At 41.6% G+C, this 13,078-nt stretch overlaps 1 protein-coding gene across 1 annotated transcript in view; it reads left to right on the top strand.

Annotated features, from left to right (window-relative positions):
• Positions 1 to 13,078, top strand: part of LOC112115977 (SH3-containing GRB2-like protein 3-interacting protein 1) — a 134,189-nt gene that overhangs the window by 52,011 nt on the left and 69,100 nt on the right. The window contains exons 4-8 of the mRNA XM_024213234.3: positions 1,818 to 1,842; positions 6,215 to 6,292; positions 8,364 to 8,420; positions 10,027 to 10,081; positions 12,071 to 12,246. Coding sequence (XP_024069002.1) covers positions 1,818 to 1,842; positions 6,215 to 6,292; positions 8,364 to 8,420; positions 10,027 to 10,081; positions 12,071 to 12,246 — 391 coding nt within the window. The remainder of the gene's footprint in view (positions 1 to 1,817; positions 1,843 to 6,214; positions 6,293 to 8,363; positions 8,421 to 10,026; positions 10,082 to 12,070; positions 12,247 to 13,078) is intronic.

The raw sequence follows: 13,078 nt of genomic DNA, 5'->3' as shown, positions 1-13,078 counted from the left end.
TCCCCCCTCTCCCCCTCCCCCGGAGAGGTTACATACAATCGTGACCCACAATTAAATTTGTTTTATACAATAAGGGTTTTCAAGGATACTGCAGGAAATTGTCATATCTGTCTCAGCATCCAACAAAGGTACTGATGCATAGTGAGCTTACATAGAGGTCCAGAATCAATATTAATGGGACAAGTTAATTCCTGGAGAACAGGAATTCTGAAATACCACAGATGTAATCCAGAGGAATTTGCAAAGTCTCCACATTCAAAAGTTTTAAGCTAAAGCAGAGAACGCATCTGGATTCAGATGGTCGCAGAGCCAGGAATCCAATGGGGTGCCTTTGAAGCCATCAGGTCAGCGATCTTTGGAAACCAGCACAGATCAAGAGAGCATATGAAAAGCCTACAGGAGATGGGAACATTTGCTTGAGTGAGTGAAGGGAAATGGAATTAGAAGGAATTCTGAGACCAGGAAAAAACTCTAAAGTTACTTAATTAGTTGATAAAATAAGCTACTTGTCTGATATTGATGTGCACAGTGTTCATCATCCTGAGCTAATTTGAAAGTCACATTTGTTTTAATTGTAAGCAGGGACTCATCATCAAATGTGTGTGTTTCTAGTGAAGTCCTGCAGGGATTGGTTCTTGGCCCTACACTATTTAACATTTTTATCAATGACATGGAAGAAAACCAAAAATCATGACTGATAAAGTTTGCAGTTGACACAGAAGTTGGAATGGTAAATAATGAAGAGGACAGGTCACCGATACAGACAGATCTGGATTGTTTGGTAACCTGGGCACAAGCACACAATATGCAGTCCACTAATACCTCTGAAGGAGGAAGAATTGAGCCATCTCTGCAGGGATTCAAACATGCAGTTCTAGGGAGTCTAAATATTCCCTACCCAAAACCAAAATCACTAAGCTTAAGGAACACATGTGGAATATGGAATCTTATATTACATCTGCTGCTTTAGAAGAATATTTTGGGAACCTCGTGTAATGAGTAAGATTTAAATATTAAATCAGAGAATAAGAAAAGGCAAATACACAATAATTATCGAGTGGTTCAATGAAGGACATTGGTGCGTTTAATTATACTTGAGTTGGCAGTAGCTGCCTGTAGATTTTCTACAATGTCATAAGTCTTGACCATCAGTCTTTGGAATATCTATAGCACTAGATGAGACTGAAGGATGTGGGGGGTATGGGAGAGGGAAGAGTGGGGGCTGGATTTAATAATTACTTATCTTTTCACTCAACACTTGACCATATTTATATGATGCTAAATAAACATGACTGCCATATCTGTAGCTGTTCCATGTTTGCTATAGCTTAAGGCCCAGTTCTGCAAACGCTACTAAGCACAGTCCTTAATACGATAAATAGTCCTGCTGACTTCAGTGCAATTACCACTCTCAGAAGAAAGGACAATGTTCAGTAGAAAGTATTTGCCAGATTTGGCCCTAAATTGTCACTGTATATCTATTTCTACTGTGTTTTCTAAAAGAACGTACAACATGTCTCTAGGAAAGTTTGGGAGAAAGGAATATCAGAATGTGAATGTAAAGAGAAAACAGAAGTCCACATTCCTCCATAAGAAGGGTACGGTGTACAAATCCCATGAAAGAGATATTAAGACCTATGAAAATGTTGTTACCACAGCAGTCCTGTGGTTCTTATCAATTGGAAGGTGGGTGACAGTAGTTGACCATAAAAACCACAGCTCATGTGAATTAGCCGAGAAAATTGTTTCCAAAGGTTAAACAGCAAAGGCTGCATTAGTCTGTTTTTTGACTAATATGTATTTTCTCTTTGTTGCAGAGGATCACCAGACAGGGATGGAATTGTAAGTACTGAACTCTTCTTATAAAATTATTTTTAATAGCATTCAGTCTGTGTCTGTCTAAAAGCATTGTTCTCTGCAAATAAGCGTAAGGAAGTCTTACACTTTCTCTCTATTTCCATTTAATGTAGTAAAGACATTAAAAATTCTCTTTACAAGATAGCTGTTTGTTTAAATCAGAGGAATTCAGTCTGGGAAGATTATTTGTCAAAAATAAGCAGCCAGGATGGCTGCAGTGCCAAAATCATCTCTGTTGTACATACAGCCACTTTATAAATCCTGTATAAAAATAGTTCAAAGGTAATGTTAAATAAAATCAAGCATTTGAAAGCTGCTTTTTTATTATGAATGTTTACTTTTTATGGAAAAATGTTATACAGCATTTTCTGCACAACGGATTAATAATCTGAAAGGTTATTAAGAGAAATGTGACAAATTTGACTATTTTCTGTGCAATTTTTATTTTCTATATTAAATTGAAAATAGGAGAGTTGTTACTTCAAAATTATGGCTGCTTTAACTTATGGTTTTAGGAATGAATGTCCCTACTAAAACTGGACTTTAGAGGGGTTTTGATTCCTAAATTTCAAGTTTGCAAAGAAGTATGTTGGGTTCAGACATCAATTTTACTGTAAGTTGTTTTTTTAAAAAAGATTTTGTACTCGGATTTAAAAAGCTCATGCCTAAAATAAAAATCAGGAACATATTCAGAAGGAAAACTGGTGCAACTGGGAAACTGTTTGTAGTTGCTCTGCATCATACTCAGAGCTCTGGAGTGGAAACTAAACCAGTCCTTAAAAATAAAATGTGTCTCCCGTAAAATCACACACAAATTGGATGGCCTAATCACCGCTTTAAGAGGCACAAGTCTTTTGGCATCTGACCCAAGATCCTTAGCTTGGTGATAACCCTGCACTCATAGAGCCCCTTGTCATTAATTGTTAAGAAATGTCAAGAAATGAAGTTCAGAATACTAAACGTTGGGTAACACTTTAATCAAGGCTCTATTCATCAGAAAGAAAGGAAAAAAATGTAGCTTTCCAGATTACATGAAACTGTGGAATGTACAAATCTGTCTTCCCTGGTCTTCAACCTCTGTTTCTCCTCTTCTGCTCCTTTTCCTTTCCTTTTCTTTCTGCCCTTGGACTCTGGCCCCCCTTTTATTCCCTTTGGCGGCGGCACTCCGGACCCCTCTCCCCTCTTTTTTTTTTTTTTTTTTGTTTGGGGTGGCAAAAAACCTGGAGCAGGCCCTGCCTCCTGTCTTCTGCTGCTCTCACTGTTTCTTCTCTCTTTTCTATGTCAGCTGCAGTCAGGGATTTGCCTTATCTCTTCTCCATATGCAGTACTCCTCATGTTTCAAATGCAGTGCAACTTTCCTTTTCTCCCTCTGCAATTTCTGAGGCCTCCTGTAAATGTGACATACTTACCCAGAGATAGTGATGTGTGGGGGAATTCTGTTCATCTTTGTGTCACGTATACAGACATAACCACACTGCGCTTCTTGAAGCAAGAAAAAAGTGTAAGGTGGATGCCCCCTATATAGGGAGTCTAAGAATGAAGAGTTAAGTTAATACAGGGGTGGCCAACCTGTAGCTCCGGAGCCACATGCAGCTCTTCAGAAGTTAATATGCGGCTCCTTGTATAGGCACCAAATCCGGGGCTGGAGCTACAGGCGCCAACTTTCCAATGTGCAGGAGGGTGCTCGCTGCCCAACTCCTGACTCTGCCCCCATTCCACCCCTTCCCCTGAGCCTGCTATGCCCTCTCTCCTCCCCCGCCCCCTCCGAGCCTCCTGCACACCACGAAACAGCTGATCGGGAGGTGCGGGGAGGGCTGGGGAGGTGCTGATCAGTGGGGCTGCTGGTGGATGGGAGGCACTGGGAACAGGGGGGAGCTGATGGCGGCTGCCGATGTATTACTGTGGCTCTTTGGCAATGTACATTGGTAAATTCTGGCTCCTTCTCAGGTTCAGGTTGGCCACCCCTGACTTAATAGATTGAAAGACCTTCTGAAACCAATGGCAAAACTACTATTGATTTCAGTGATAGCCGGATCGGGTGCCAAAGTTGTGGGTAGCCACATCATGGCTTTTTTTGTTGTTGATGCTAAAGAGTAGCAGAAGTAGCAATTGTTGTTGTTTAGATCTAGTATTACAGGCACTCTTCAATAGCAAACGGTTAGCAGTTTTATCGTCCGTGATAACAAGTCATTGAGCTAAAATGGGCAGCCCCATGCCCCGACCTGCTCAGCCTACCCAGTGCTCCTGCCGGAGAGCAGGAGAAGCCTGCGACCCCGCTCCCCAGCAGGAGTGTCGGGCTGAGGGGCGGGGCAGGGCAAACCCCCACACCCTGACCCCATTTCCCCGGCAAGAGTGCTTGGGGGGGGGAAACCGGGGGGACTGCAGGCAAAAGGGGTGAGGAGGGGCCCCCCACTTGCTCTGGCCCAGGGCCCCACAAATCCCTAATTGGGCTAAAAGTTATGAGTGAGGTCCTTCTTCTCCCTCTTTCCCTGCCCCCAGCCATTTTACATGAGCTCTCTGATAAGCAGCCTCTGAACACTCCTAGTGGATTGGGTCCTGCAAGTGAGTTAGGCAAAGGAACACCTATCTTCCCCTGGTTTGTGCATCACATTGAGAGTATGTGTGCAGAGAGTACATGTGCAGGTGCAGAGGCAGAAACATAGGCACCTAGTAGGGCTGCCAACTTTCTAATTGCAGAAAACCCCGCCCCCTACCCTGAGGCTCTGCCCCTTCCCCTCAGCCCTCCCCCACTCACTCCATCCCCCCTCCCTCCGTCACTCACTCTCCCCCACCCTCGCTCACTCGCTCATTTTCACAGGGCTGGGGCAGAGGTGGGGGGGCGGGCTCCAGGGTGGGGCTGGGGATGAGGGGTTTGGGGTGTAGGAGGAAGCTCCGGACTGGGGCAGAGGGGTTTGGAGTGTGTGTGGGGGGTGAGGGCTGTGGCTGGGGTGCAGGCTCTGGGGTGGGGCCAGGGATGAGGGATATTTGGAGTGTGGGAGGGGGTGCGGGCTCTGGGAGGGAGTTTGGGTGTGGCCGGGGGCCCAGGGCTGGGGCAGGGGGGTTGGGGTCTGGGAGGAGGGAATGGTGCGTGCTCCGGGTGGCATTTACCTCAGGCGGGTCCTGGGAAGCAACCAGCATGTCCCTTCAGCTCCTAGTGGGAGAGGTGGCCACAGGGGCTGTGCAGTTCCTGGCCAATGAGAGCTGCGGAGCCGGTGCTTGGGGCAGGGGCAGCATGCATAGCCCCCGTGGCCACTCCCTTAGCAGAAGGGACATATTGCTGCTTCCCGGGAGTTGCGTGGATCCAGGTAGGGAGCCTGCCTGCGCCACCAACCAGACTTTTAATGGCCCGGTCAGCAGTGCTAACCGGAGCCAACAAGGTCTCTTTTTGACTGAGTGTTCCAGTCGAAAATCAGACACGTGGCAACCCTAGTGCCTAGGGAAACTTTTACTGCGAAAACTTAAGCACCAAACAAGTTTAGGAGGCTTCAGGGTTTGACAGAAGCTGAGTGGGGGTGTCGTGAATCCCAGTGAGACCTGATGCTGCAACTTAGACGCCTAAAGTGGCAGTTATTCTCATAAGTCCTGTTGTGAATCTAACCCTTTGTGTAACCTTCTTCAGTATGCTGTCTTCACGGTATGGTCTTGAAATCCCAAACTACAGAATCCCAGCCATTCTGACTGTATCCGTTGTTGACATGCGCTGATCTTTTTTTATAGAGCAGAAGTTCTCGAGTTGTGGTCCGTGGACAGTTGGTGGCCAGATGGTGCTGACATCTCCTTCCCCATTTCCAGCTGCTAACATGCATTAATAGACAGACAAAATGTAGTAAATCCCTTCCTAATATTACCTTTCCATGCAAGCAACTGCTGTAGTTGCCACAGGAGTGAAATAGTGATTGTGAATGGGAGGGAAGGGGGTCTGTGGATCAAGTAGAGCGGAGGTGTCCATGAGACAGTCAAGAAGGGATGTTTATTAAGAAGGAGTACACGTTACGAAAAGTGTGAGAGCTTCTGATACGCTACCTGATTCTTCCTGCCCGTTTTACAGATTCAGGGCCTAATCCTGTGGGATCAGGCCCTTTAAGTGCTTGCTGAACCAGGAATAGGATCTAATGCGTCCTTGAGATACAAAATACCATAAAGCCTCTGTAGCCCAATATCCATCAAGCCTATTGTCTGGTGAATAGAGCCCTGGTATGAGTCCCAATGTTTCCTTTACATTTAAAAGAACCAAATTTGGCCAACCTTCTTTTTTTTAAACTGTATAGTATGTTTGCTAACTCCATGTCATTCTTTGTGTGTTTAAAACCCTCCCAATACTTTAACACTTTTTCTACAAAAACAAAATCCATTCCAGCTTCCCAGCCCTCATCCTCATGAGCCACCCTTCAATAACAAACCAGAGTGTGCACGTGAAGGAGGAAAAAAAATTTCGGTAAGGAAACAGATTTCAGTTTAAAGCGTCCAAAGGGTAATAAAAACAGTGAGTAAAAAAATGTTTTAAAAATTGTTGAACACATTAGGAAAACTAGCTTTCAGACTTCTGATATGTTAGCTATAAATACAAATTTATTACTAAAAATGTAAAGATTAACAACTATGCAGAGCACATTCAAAGCTCAGTTTTTTCTCAGCCTCTAAAATAAGGTACTCAGTTCTGCATTTAGGTGCTTTGATACTACAGTGATGAGCATGATATAAAAACAGAAAGACTTAGGGCTTGTCTACATGAGCAGTTTGCACCAAGCTGGGGTGTGACTCTACCCCACACTGGCCTGCCATAGACTAACTATCTGCACGGACCCTCTGGACACGTTAATCGTTCGTTAATGTGCTTTGATTAGTCCTGTTTCAAAGAGGGTTAGCTCAAAAGGCATTAGAGAACTGTTAATGTGCATCAGCAGGGTCCACACAGACAGCTGGTTTGCAGGTGGCTACATCAGGGTAGCGTCACACACCAGCTTGCTGCGAACTAAATGTTCATATAGACAAGCCCCTAGGTGCTTTGTGGCCTGATCCAACTAAAATCAATAGGAGTCTCTCCACTGATTTGAGTGGAGGTTGGATTGGCCTTTAAATTTGGGCATTTGAGTGCCCTCGTGCTACTGTTAACCCAGTTCCATTCTGGGTGCTGTCTAATTTAGCTCCTGAGTTTGAAAACTGGGCCTATATTAAGTATCTAAATTAGAGGATTGTTTAAACATATTTAGTGCCTTAAGTGTGGCCTGACATGTTTAGCTTGCATAAGTGTGCTTAGTTTGACATCTCTCCGACTGGTAAACAGCTTGTTGATTTGAAAAGAGATTGGTTTGCTGCACATACAGTACATTTTAATTGTAGAGACTTCTTTGGCATTTTTTTATTGTGTGGTGAAGAGACAGTTGACTTTGCTTTAAGATGAACCTAACCATAGTGACATCAGAAATGCAGCGCAATTCCTGTCTGAACATTATAGTGGTCTTCATCTGCGCCACTCTGTGGAAAGGTGCATTAGGGTTTCTTTTATAAACTCCTTTGGGTAAATGTTTTATAACTTTGCAGTTAAAATTTACATTGAGAGTACAAGTTCTCAAGCTAAGGCCAGAACTCTGCCCAGCTATCAGTTTTTGTTTTTGCTAATTAACGGATATTGACAAGGGAACCATTTTTGCCCTGGGTGGGGTTTGTGGGGGTGTGTGTGGTAAATAATAGCAGAGTTTGACCCTAGATCAATCTGAGCCTCTTTAGACTTCCAGCACACACCTCAGGTGGAAAATTAGTCACTTTTGCTGCACCATTTAGCACCATTTTTGCAATGAATACAGTTTACTGCCTATAAGAAAGCAACATTAGTTTCTGCAGAAACCAATAATACCTGTTAGCATATCATGATTTTTTTTCCAGAAAAGACTAAAGCAGTGGATGATGACTAAGCAAGGAGGCTCATTATATTAATGAAACATTACTTTTGACAAGGCTTTCTACATGTACACATGTGTATATGTAACCCCACAACTACCACTGTTGCAATCTGAAGAAAGCTATGTATACTCAATAAGAGAAGATGTTGTGGATATCTGTACAATACTTGGTGGTCATGAACCTATAGCACTATAAATGTGCTGAAGTGTCACAGCACAATGAATTAATAATTTTGCTTCCCTTCCTCACAGGAGTGTTGTGGATTTCAATTAATGGTTGTTTATAAAGTGCACTGAAACAGACATGTGGAAGATTCTACAGAAATGCAAACTACCATTTATTTGCTGGGCTGTGGATTTTGAACTGCCCTATTTGTTACAAAAAATCAGTCTTTTACATTATGTTAATAATTTTATCGTTTGTATGAAATAGCTATTTGTTATATAGGGATATCACAATCATCTAACTGTACTGACCAGTTTCTTTAGAGGGTTGCTAGTCTGGCCATTCTGTGACAGATTTCAGTAGTTTGCTCCAGATAGACATTGTGTGATTCTTAGCTCTTGAATTTAAAAATTGTAAAATTGTTCTCAAATGTATTACAGAAGAAAAGTAATGGAGCTCCAAATGGATTTTATGCAGAGATTGACTGGGAAAGATATGTAAGTATCTGGATGATCTCCTCCCCCCATTTAATAGATGTCAGTGTTATGTGATGAGGAATTCATATACCTTCATATGCTGCAGGATTATCTCACTTTGGTAGACAACTGTTTTCACTGATCCAAGTGTGTTTGCTTCATATGCAGCATCCTCATCTTCATTTCATTCTCTACACTTCAGAATGAAGATCACATCCTGGAGTATTCATAACTCCAGCCTGGTTCAAATGTTACCACGTATTTCAGACAAAGACTCAGTTTTCCTTTCCACATTGTTATGTGGAAATGACAATTACTAGAGCAAGCGGGGGGGACTGTCACGAGGCACACTTCCCTCAGAAAATTTTTGCCTGTTGTTACGAGTTACACCTAAGATTACTGGAACTTGGAGTGATTCATGAAAACTATATTATCTCCAGGTTTTTTTTTTTTTTGTTTGACGTGAATTTGACAGTGTTTCATGTGCAGTTGATTTAACTATAGGTAGTTTCCCCTGTTGTTCATGTATCCTGCAGCAACAGGGGAGAGAGAAAAACCTGCAATAAAAAGAGGAAAATGTAATTGTAAAACCACAAAAATTGATATGAGGGAACTAACCCGTTTTTTCATGCTGAGTGTGCCTCTTTAAGTGATGGAGTAAAACTTACTGTTGAACTACATCACTGTGGAGAAAAAAATGAATTCAGCTATTTTATCACCCTACAAATGTGTAGTTGAAACCTAACCTTATTCTGAAATATATTTTATATCCGGATGTTAATTAGATTGTGTAAAATTATCCAGAGACTGGGTAGCTCAAATTACCCATTAAGTACCAATTACCCTGAGTAATAAGGAAAGGTCTATTTGAGACCGATTATACCATCAATATGGAATATGTCAAAGTTAATTGGGGGAAAAAAATACATTTCAATTGAACATTGAGGACGTTTACCTGCAAAGAAGCGAACAGTTCAAAACTGTTAAATGCAGCACTAATAACTTCTGCCTTAACTGCCTACAGGTCTGATTCTATAGCCTATTCTACAGGCTCAAAGGCCTGCAAGGTCGAATGCTATTCTGGAATGTATGGGCTCTAGAGTAGAAGTCCTTCCCTAGAACAATTGTGTTTCTATACTATATGGCTTCTTATTTTTGGTGTCTGCCTTCCATTGTTTCCATCCCTCTTCCCAGCACTTTTTACCTGCCTAATTCTGTGGACCATAGTTGCAGTAGTTTCTGCAGCAACCCAACCGAGACTGTTAAAATCCTGTGCAATTCCTACAATCCTGCCTTTCTTTTCTCTCCAAACCCTTACACTTGCCAGGTCAGCTCTGTGCAGTGGACTTGATTGACACTGCCAGAGTTAACAGCAATATCATTTACCTTGGCATGGTAGGGTAGTTTATAGATATTAGCAAGCGCAGCTCCAGCCATGTTAAGCCTCCTATAAACAAAGCCTTCCCTTCAGCTTGTGGTATTTTTTTCTAATTTTGGGTAAAGCTCACTTAATCAGCCCAGTGTTTCCTTTGACATATCCTCCCGACAGAAGAAATAGCTTAAGCTGCTCTTTAATAAAATGTTTAACAAGAACTTAATTACTTTGCTTTGTTTATACCCCACCCAGAATTCACCTGAGCTTGATGAAGAGGGATACAGCATCAGACCAGAAGAACCAGGCTATATCCTTTATTGTTAGCCTTACATCTTGGTTTGCAAACTGTAATATGATCATGGGTTCATGGAGTGGTCACTGAAATTTTTCTGTACACTATTATTCCTCAGCTAAAAGTGAAGCCCAGTGGAAAATCACCTGATACAGTTAACCAGAAGGCACTTCTAATTGCCTTGTTTTATTCATAAGAAATTATGAGGAGTAAGTGGATAGGAAGTGCACTGGGAAATAATTATGTTCAGTGCATGCCACTAAAACAGATCTGATTATAATGCTTACAGTGAATAGAAGCAGATTTCTAGCCCTTTTCTCTGGGTTGGCAGAAACTAGAAGGGTTGCAGAAGCAGTGTGTTCATTCATTGGAGGAAAGAAGCAGTTTACATCTCTCTGCAGAACGCCTTTGGCCTTGTAAGAAAGGAATTAAAACTAGAGGAGCTGAGCAAATGTTACATTTATGAGTCTTGAAAAGTAAGAATCATCATCTAATGGTCAGAACCCAGATCTCTAGATTCTCAAGCCTATTTTCAGCTCTGCCATAGATTCACTTGGGCAAGTCACCTAACTATACTTTAGTTTCTCCATCTATAAAATGGGGGTGCTACTACTTTCCTTCTCAACGAACTAGTGACACTAGTGAGTGTTTATAAATCATGCTGTGATTCTCTGATGGAAGTTAATATAGACATGTGCAAAGTATTGTATTTAGTCTCCAGCTTGTTTATGCTGATCTAATAGCTGTTTAATTGTTGACACTCTTCCTTTCATCCATTTAAATGGACGTAAGCAGGAGCAAGAGGAGACAGATTTGCTTTTAGAAAAACAAGATAAGCACAAATGAATTTCCCTTTTGAAAATCACCATTCATTTACATTGACATGTAAGAGGCTGTGAAAGTGTAGATACATATTTTATTTAAAATACATGTGTCTAGGGTGTGATAGGCACCATAGAAAACCCTTAAGATAGCTATACATTTTATTTACTTGGTACAGAGGAGCCATAACATTTTAGATATTCTCAAAATGTAGAACAATATATACACACTGGCCCATCTCCTCCACTGTGACGCGCAGAGCACAGGTATGAGGTGTGCATATGAAGGAGGCTTAAAGCTCACATGTGCTCTCCCTTCATCCTCCTCCTGCTGGCCAGGACCTCTGCATTTTGTTTGAACAGGCTGAAGAATTCTCTCTTATCCCAGGATGCAACACACAGCTGAGGCTTGGCACAGTGAAGGGATATTGTGGCTATATCCCCTTTCCTCCAACCATAGCCACGTTGCAGGGAAAGTTAGTGGCATAAGATTTGGTGCTACTACACCCTTTACATGGCAGGTGATCTCCCTTACAGGCTTTGCTCACTTTACAGGTAGTCTGTGTCAATGGTGCGATACAAAGCAGCCACACTGCATACAAGAATCTGGCCTGTGCCGTGAGCTGCCTTTAGTAAGTAGACCGTGGGAAAATAGACGCATAACTTCCTCCTCTGCTGCCACTGAAACTTCCTGGTTACGTATTAATGTACAGAGTGTAAACTGGTACAGTGCTGACTGGTGGGAAAAGACTACTCGTAAATTAATGCTATCCCACAGTGCAGTTTTACCTACTTTTACGAGCAGTCAGCAATTTACATCCGTGTGTGTGTGTGTGTGTGTGTCTGTTATATACAAATATGACAAAATGGAATAGTGGTGACAGAATTAGCAAAAATGTGTATCCTTTGTTACCCATTCTTGCTGGTGTACAGTTGGAGTAAAATGTTCAAAAACATCTAAATCCCATTTTCCAAAGTGACTTAGGACCCTAAATCTTATTGGAAAATAAGAGGGATTTAGGCTTCTTAAGCACCTATGTCACTTTAGACAGTGCCTAAGGCACTTTTTGAAAACTTGACTTTAGGAGTTTGAAAAGATGGGGATGGGGGTACTCTTTTGCCTCCACTCTGTATGAAAAGCCTACCTCTTAGCAGAACAAAAAATTCTTTAACTGTGATCTACCTACCAAAGGAAAGCACTTTTATTCCTCAAGTGAATCAGAAGAAGAAGAAGAGTCACACAAGAAATTTAACATTAAGATTAAGCCTTTGCAGGCTAAAGACATTCTTAAGAGTGCAGCAACTGTAGATGAATTGAAAGCATCAATAGGCAACATCGCACTTTCTCCATCTCCAGTGGTGAGTGCCTTGTGTTTTAATCTTTTACAGAGTTGGGAGAACAATAACATCCTATCCTGGTTAACTGTATTAGTAGTCAGCAAGTCTGTTAATTGAGCGTCAAACTGATTCATAGTTAAATACAATTTTTTTGCACTTTGTCTAGTTTAGACACTATTTCTTAGTTTAGTCACCCAGCAGCCATGAATAGCTCTGGGAGATTCAGTGTCATGCTTTTTAATAGATATTTTTAGTTCAGAATGTGCTAAAATATTATAAAGTTTCCTGAATGTGTCAAAATACTATGAAGAGTCTCCTTATAACAACTTCTCTATGTACTCTTTTATTTTAGTGAGTTTCACACATCTCCAAATGACCAAAACCCAACATGTATACTTTTTTCTTATTTTATTATTTAAAAAAATTAGTCTTTGCTATTACAGTAGAATCTGGACAATCCAAACTCCAGTTATCTGAAACTCCCCATTATCCAAAACAGGGTCAAGCTCCCCTCATATCTGTTAATTGCGTGGAAATTTCCCTCCGATATCAAAACTTATTAGGGCCTGATACTGCCAATCTTACATTGGGCAGTAGCGTACAATGAGTCATCTTACTGAAATCAATGGGATGGATAATTCATGTAAAAAATTACTTCTCAACATGGGTAAGAGTGGGAGAATTGGGCCCTCAGTATCTCTCATGACACTTGAATAATTGAGATTGTATCGTAATAGCAATAAGACAATAAGGCAAAACTCCACTGAAGTTGTTGGTGCTACAAAATGTAAAAATGGCAAAAGTAAGATCAGAATTAAGCCTCGTGTATTTCCCTGCTTTTACCTTCCTTCTT

This window comes from Terrapene carolina, unplaced genomic scaffold (genome assembly GCF_002925995.2).
Source record: "Terrapene carolina triunguis isolate 2854851 unplaced genomic scaffold, T_m_triunguis-2.0 Scaffold211, whole genome shotgun sequence".
Classification (NCBI taxonomy): Eukaryota; Metazoa; Chordata; order Testudines; family Emydidae; genus Terrapene; species Terrapene triunguis.
Note: the sequence above shows the minus strand (reverse complement) of the source record. Positions and strands in the feature narration are given on the sequence as shown.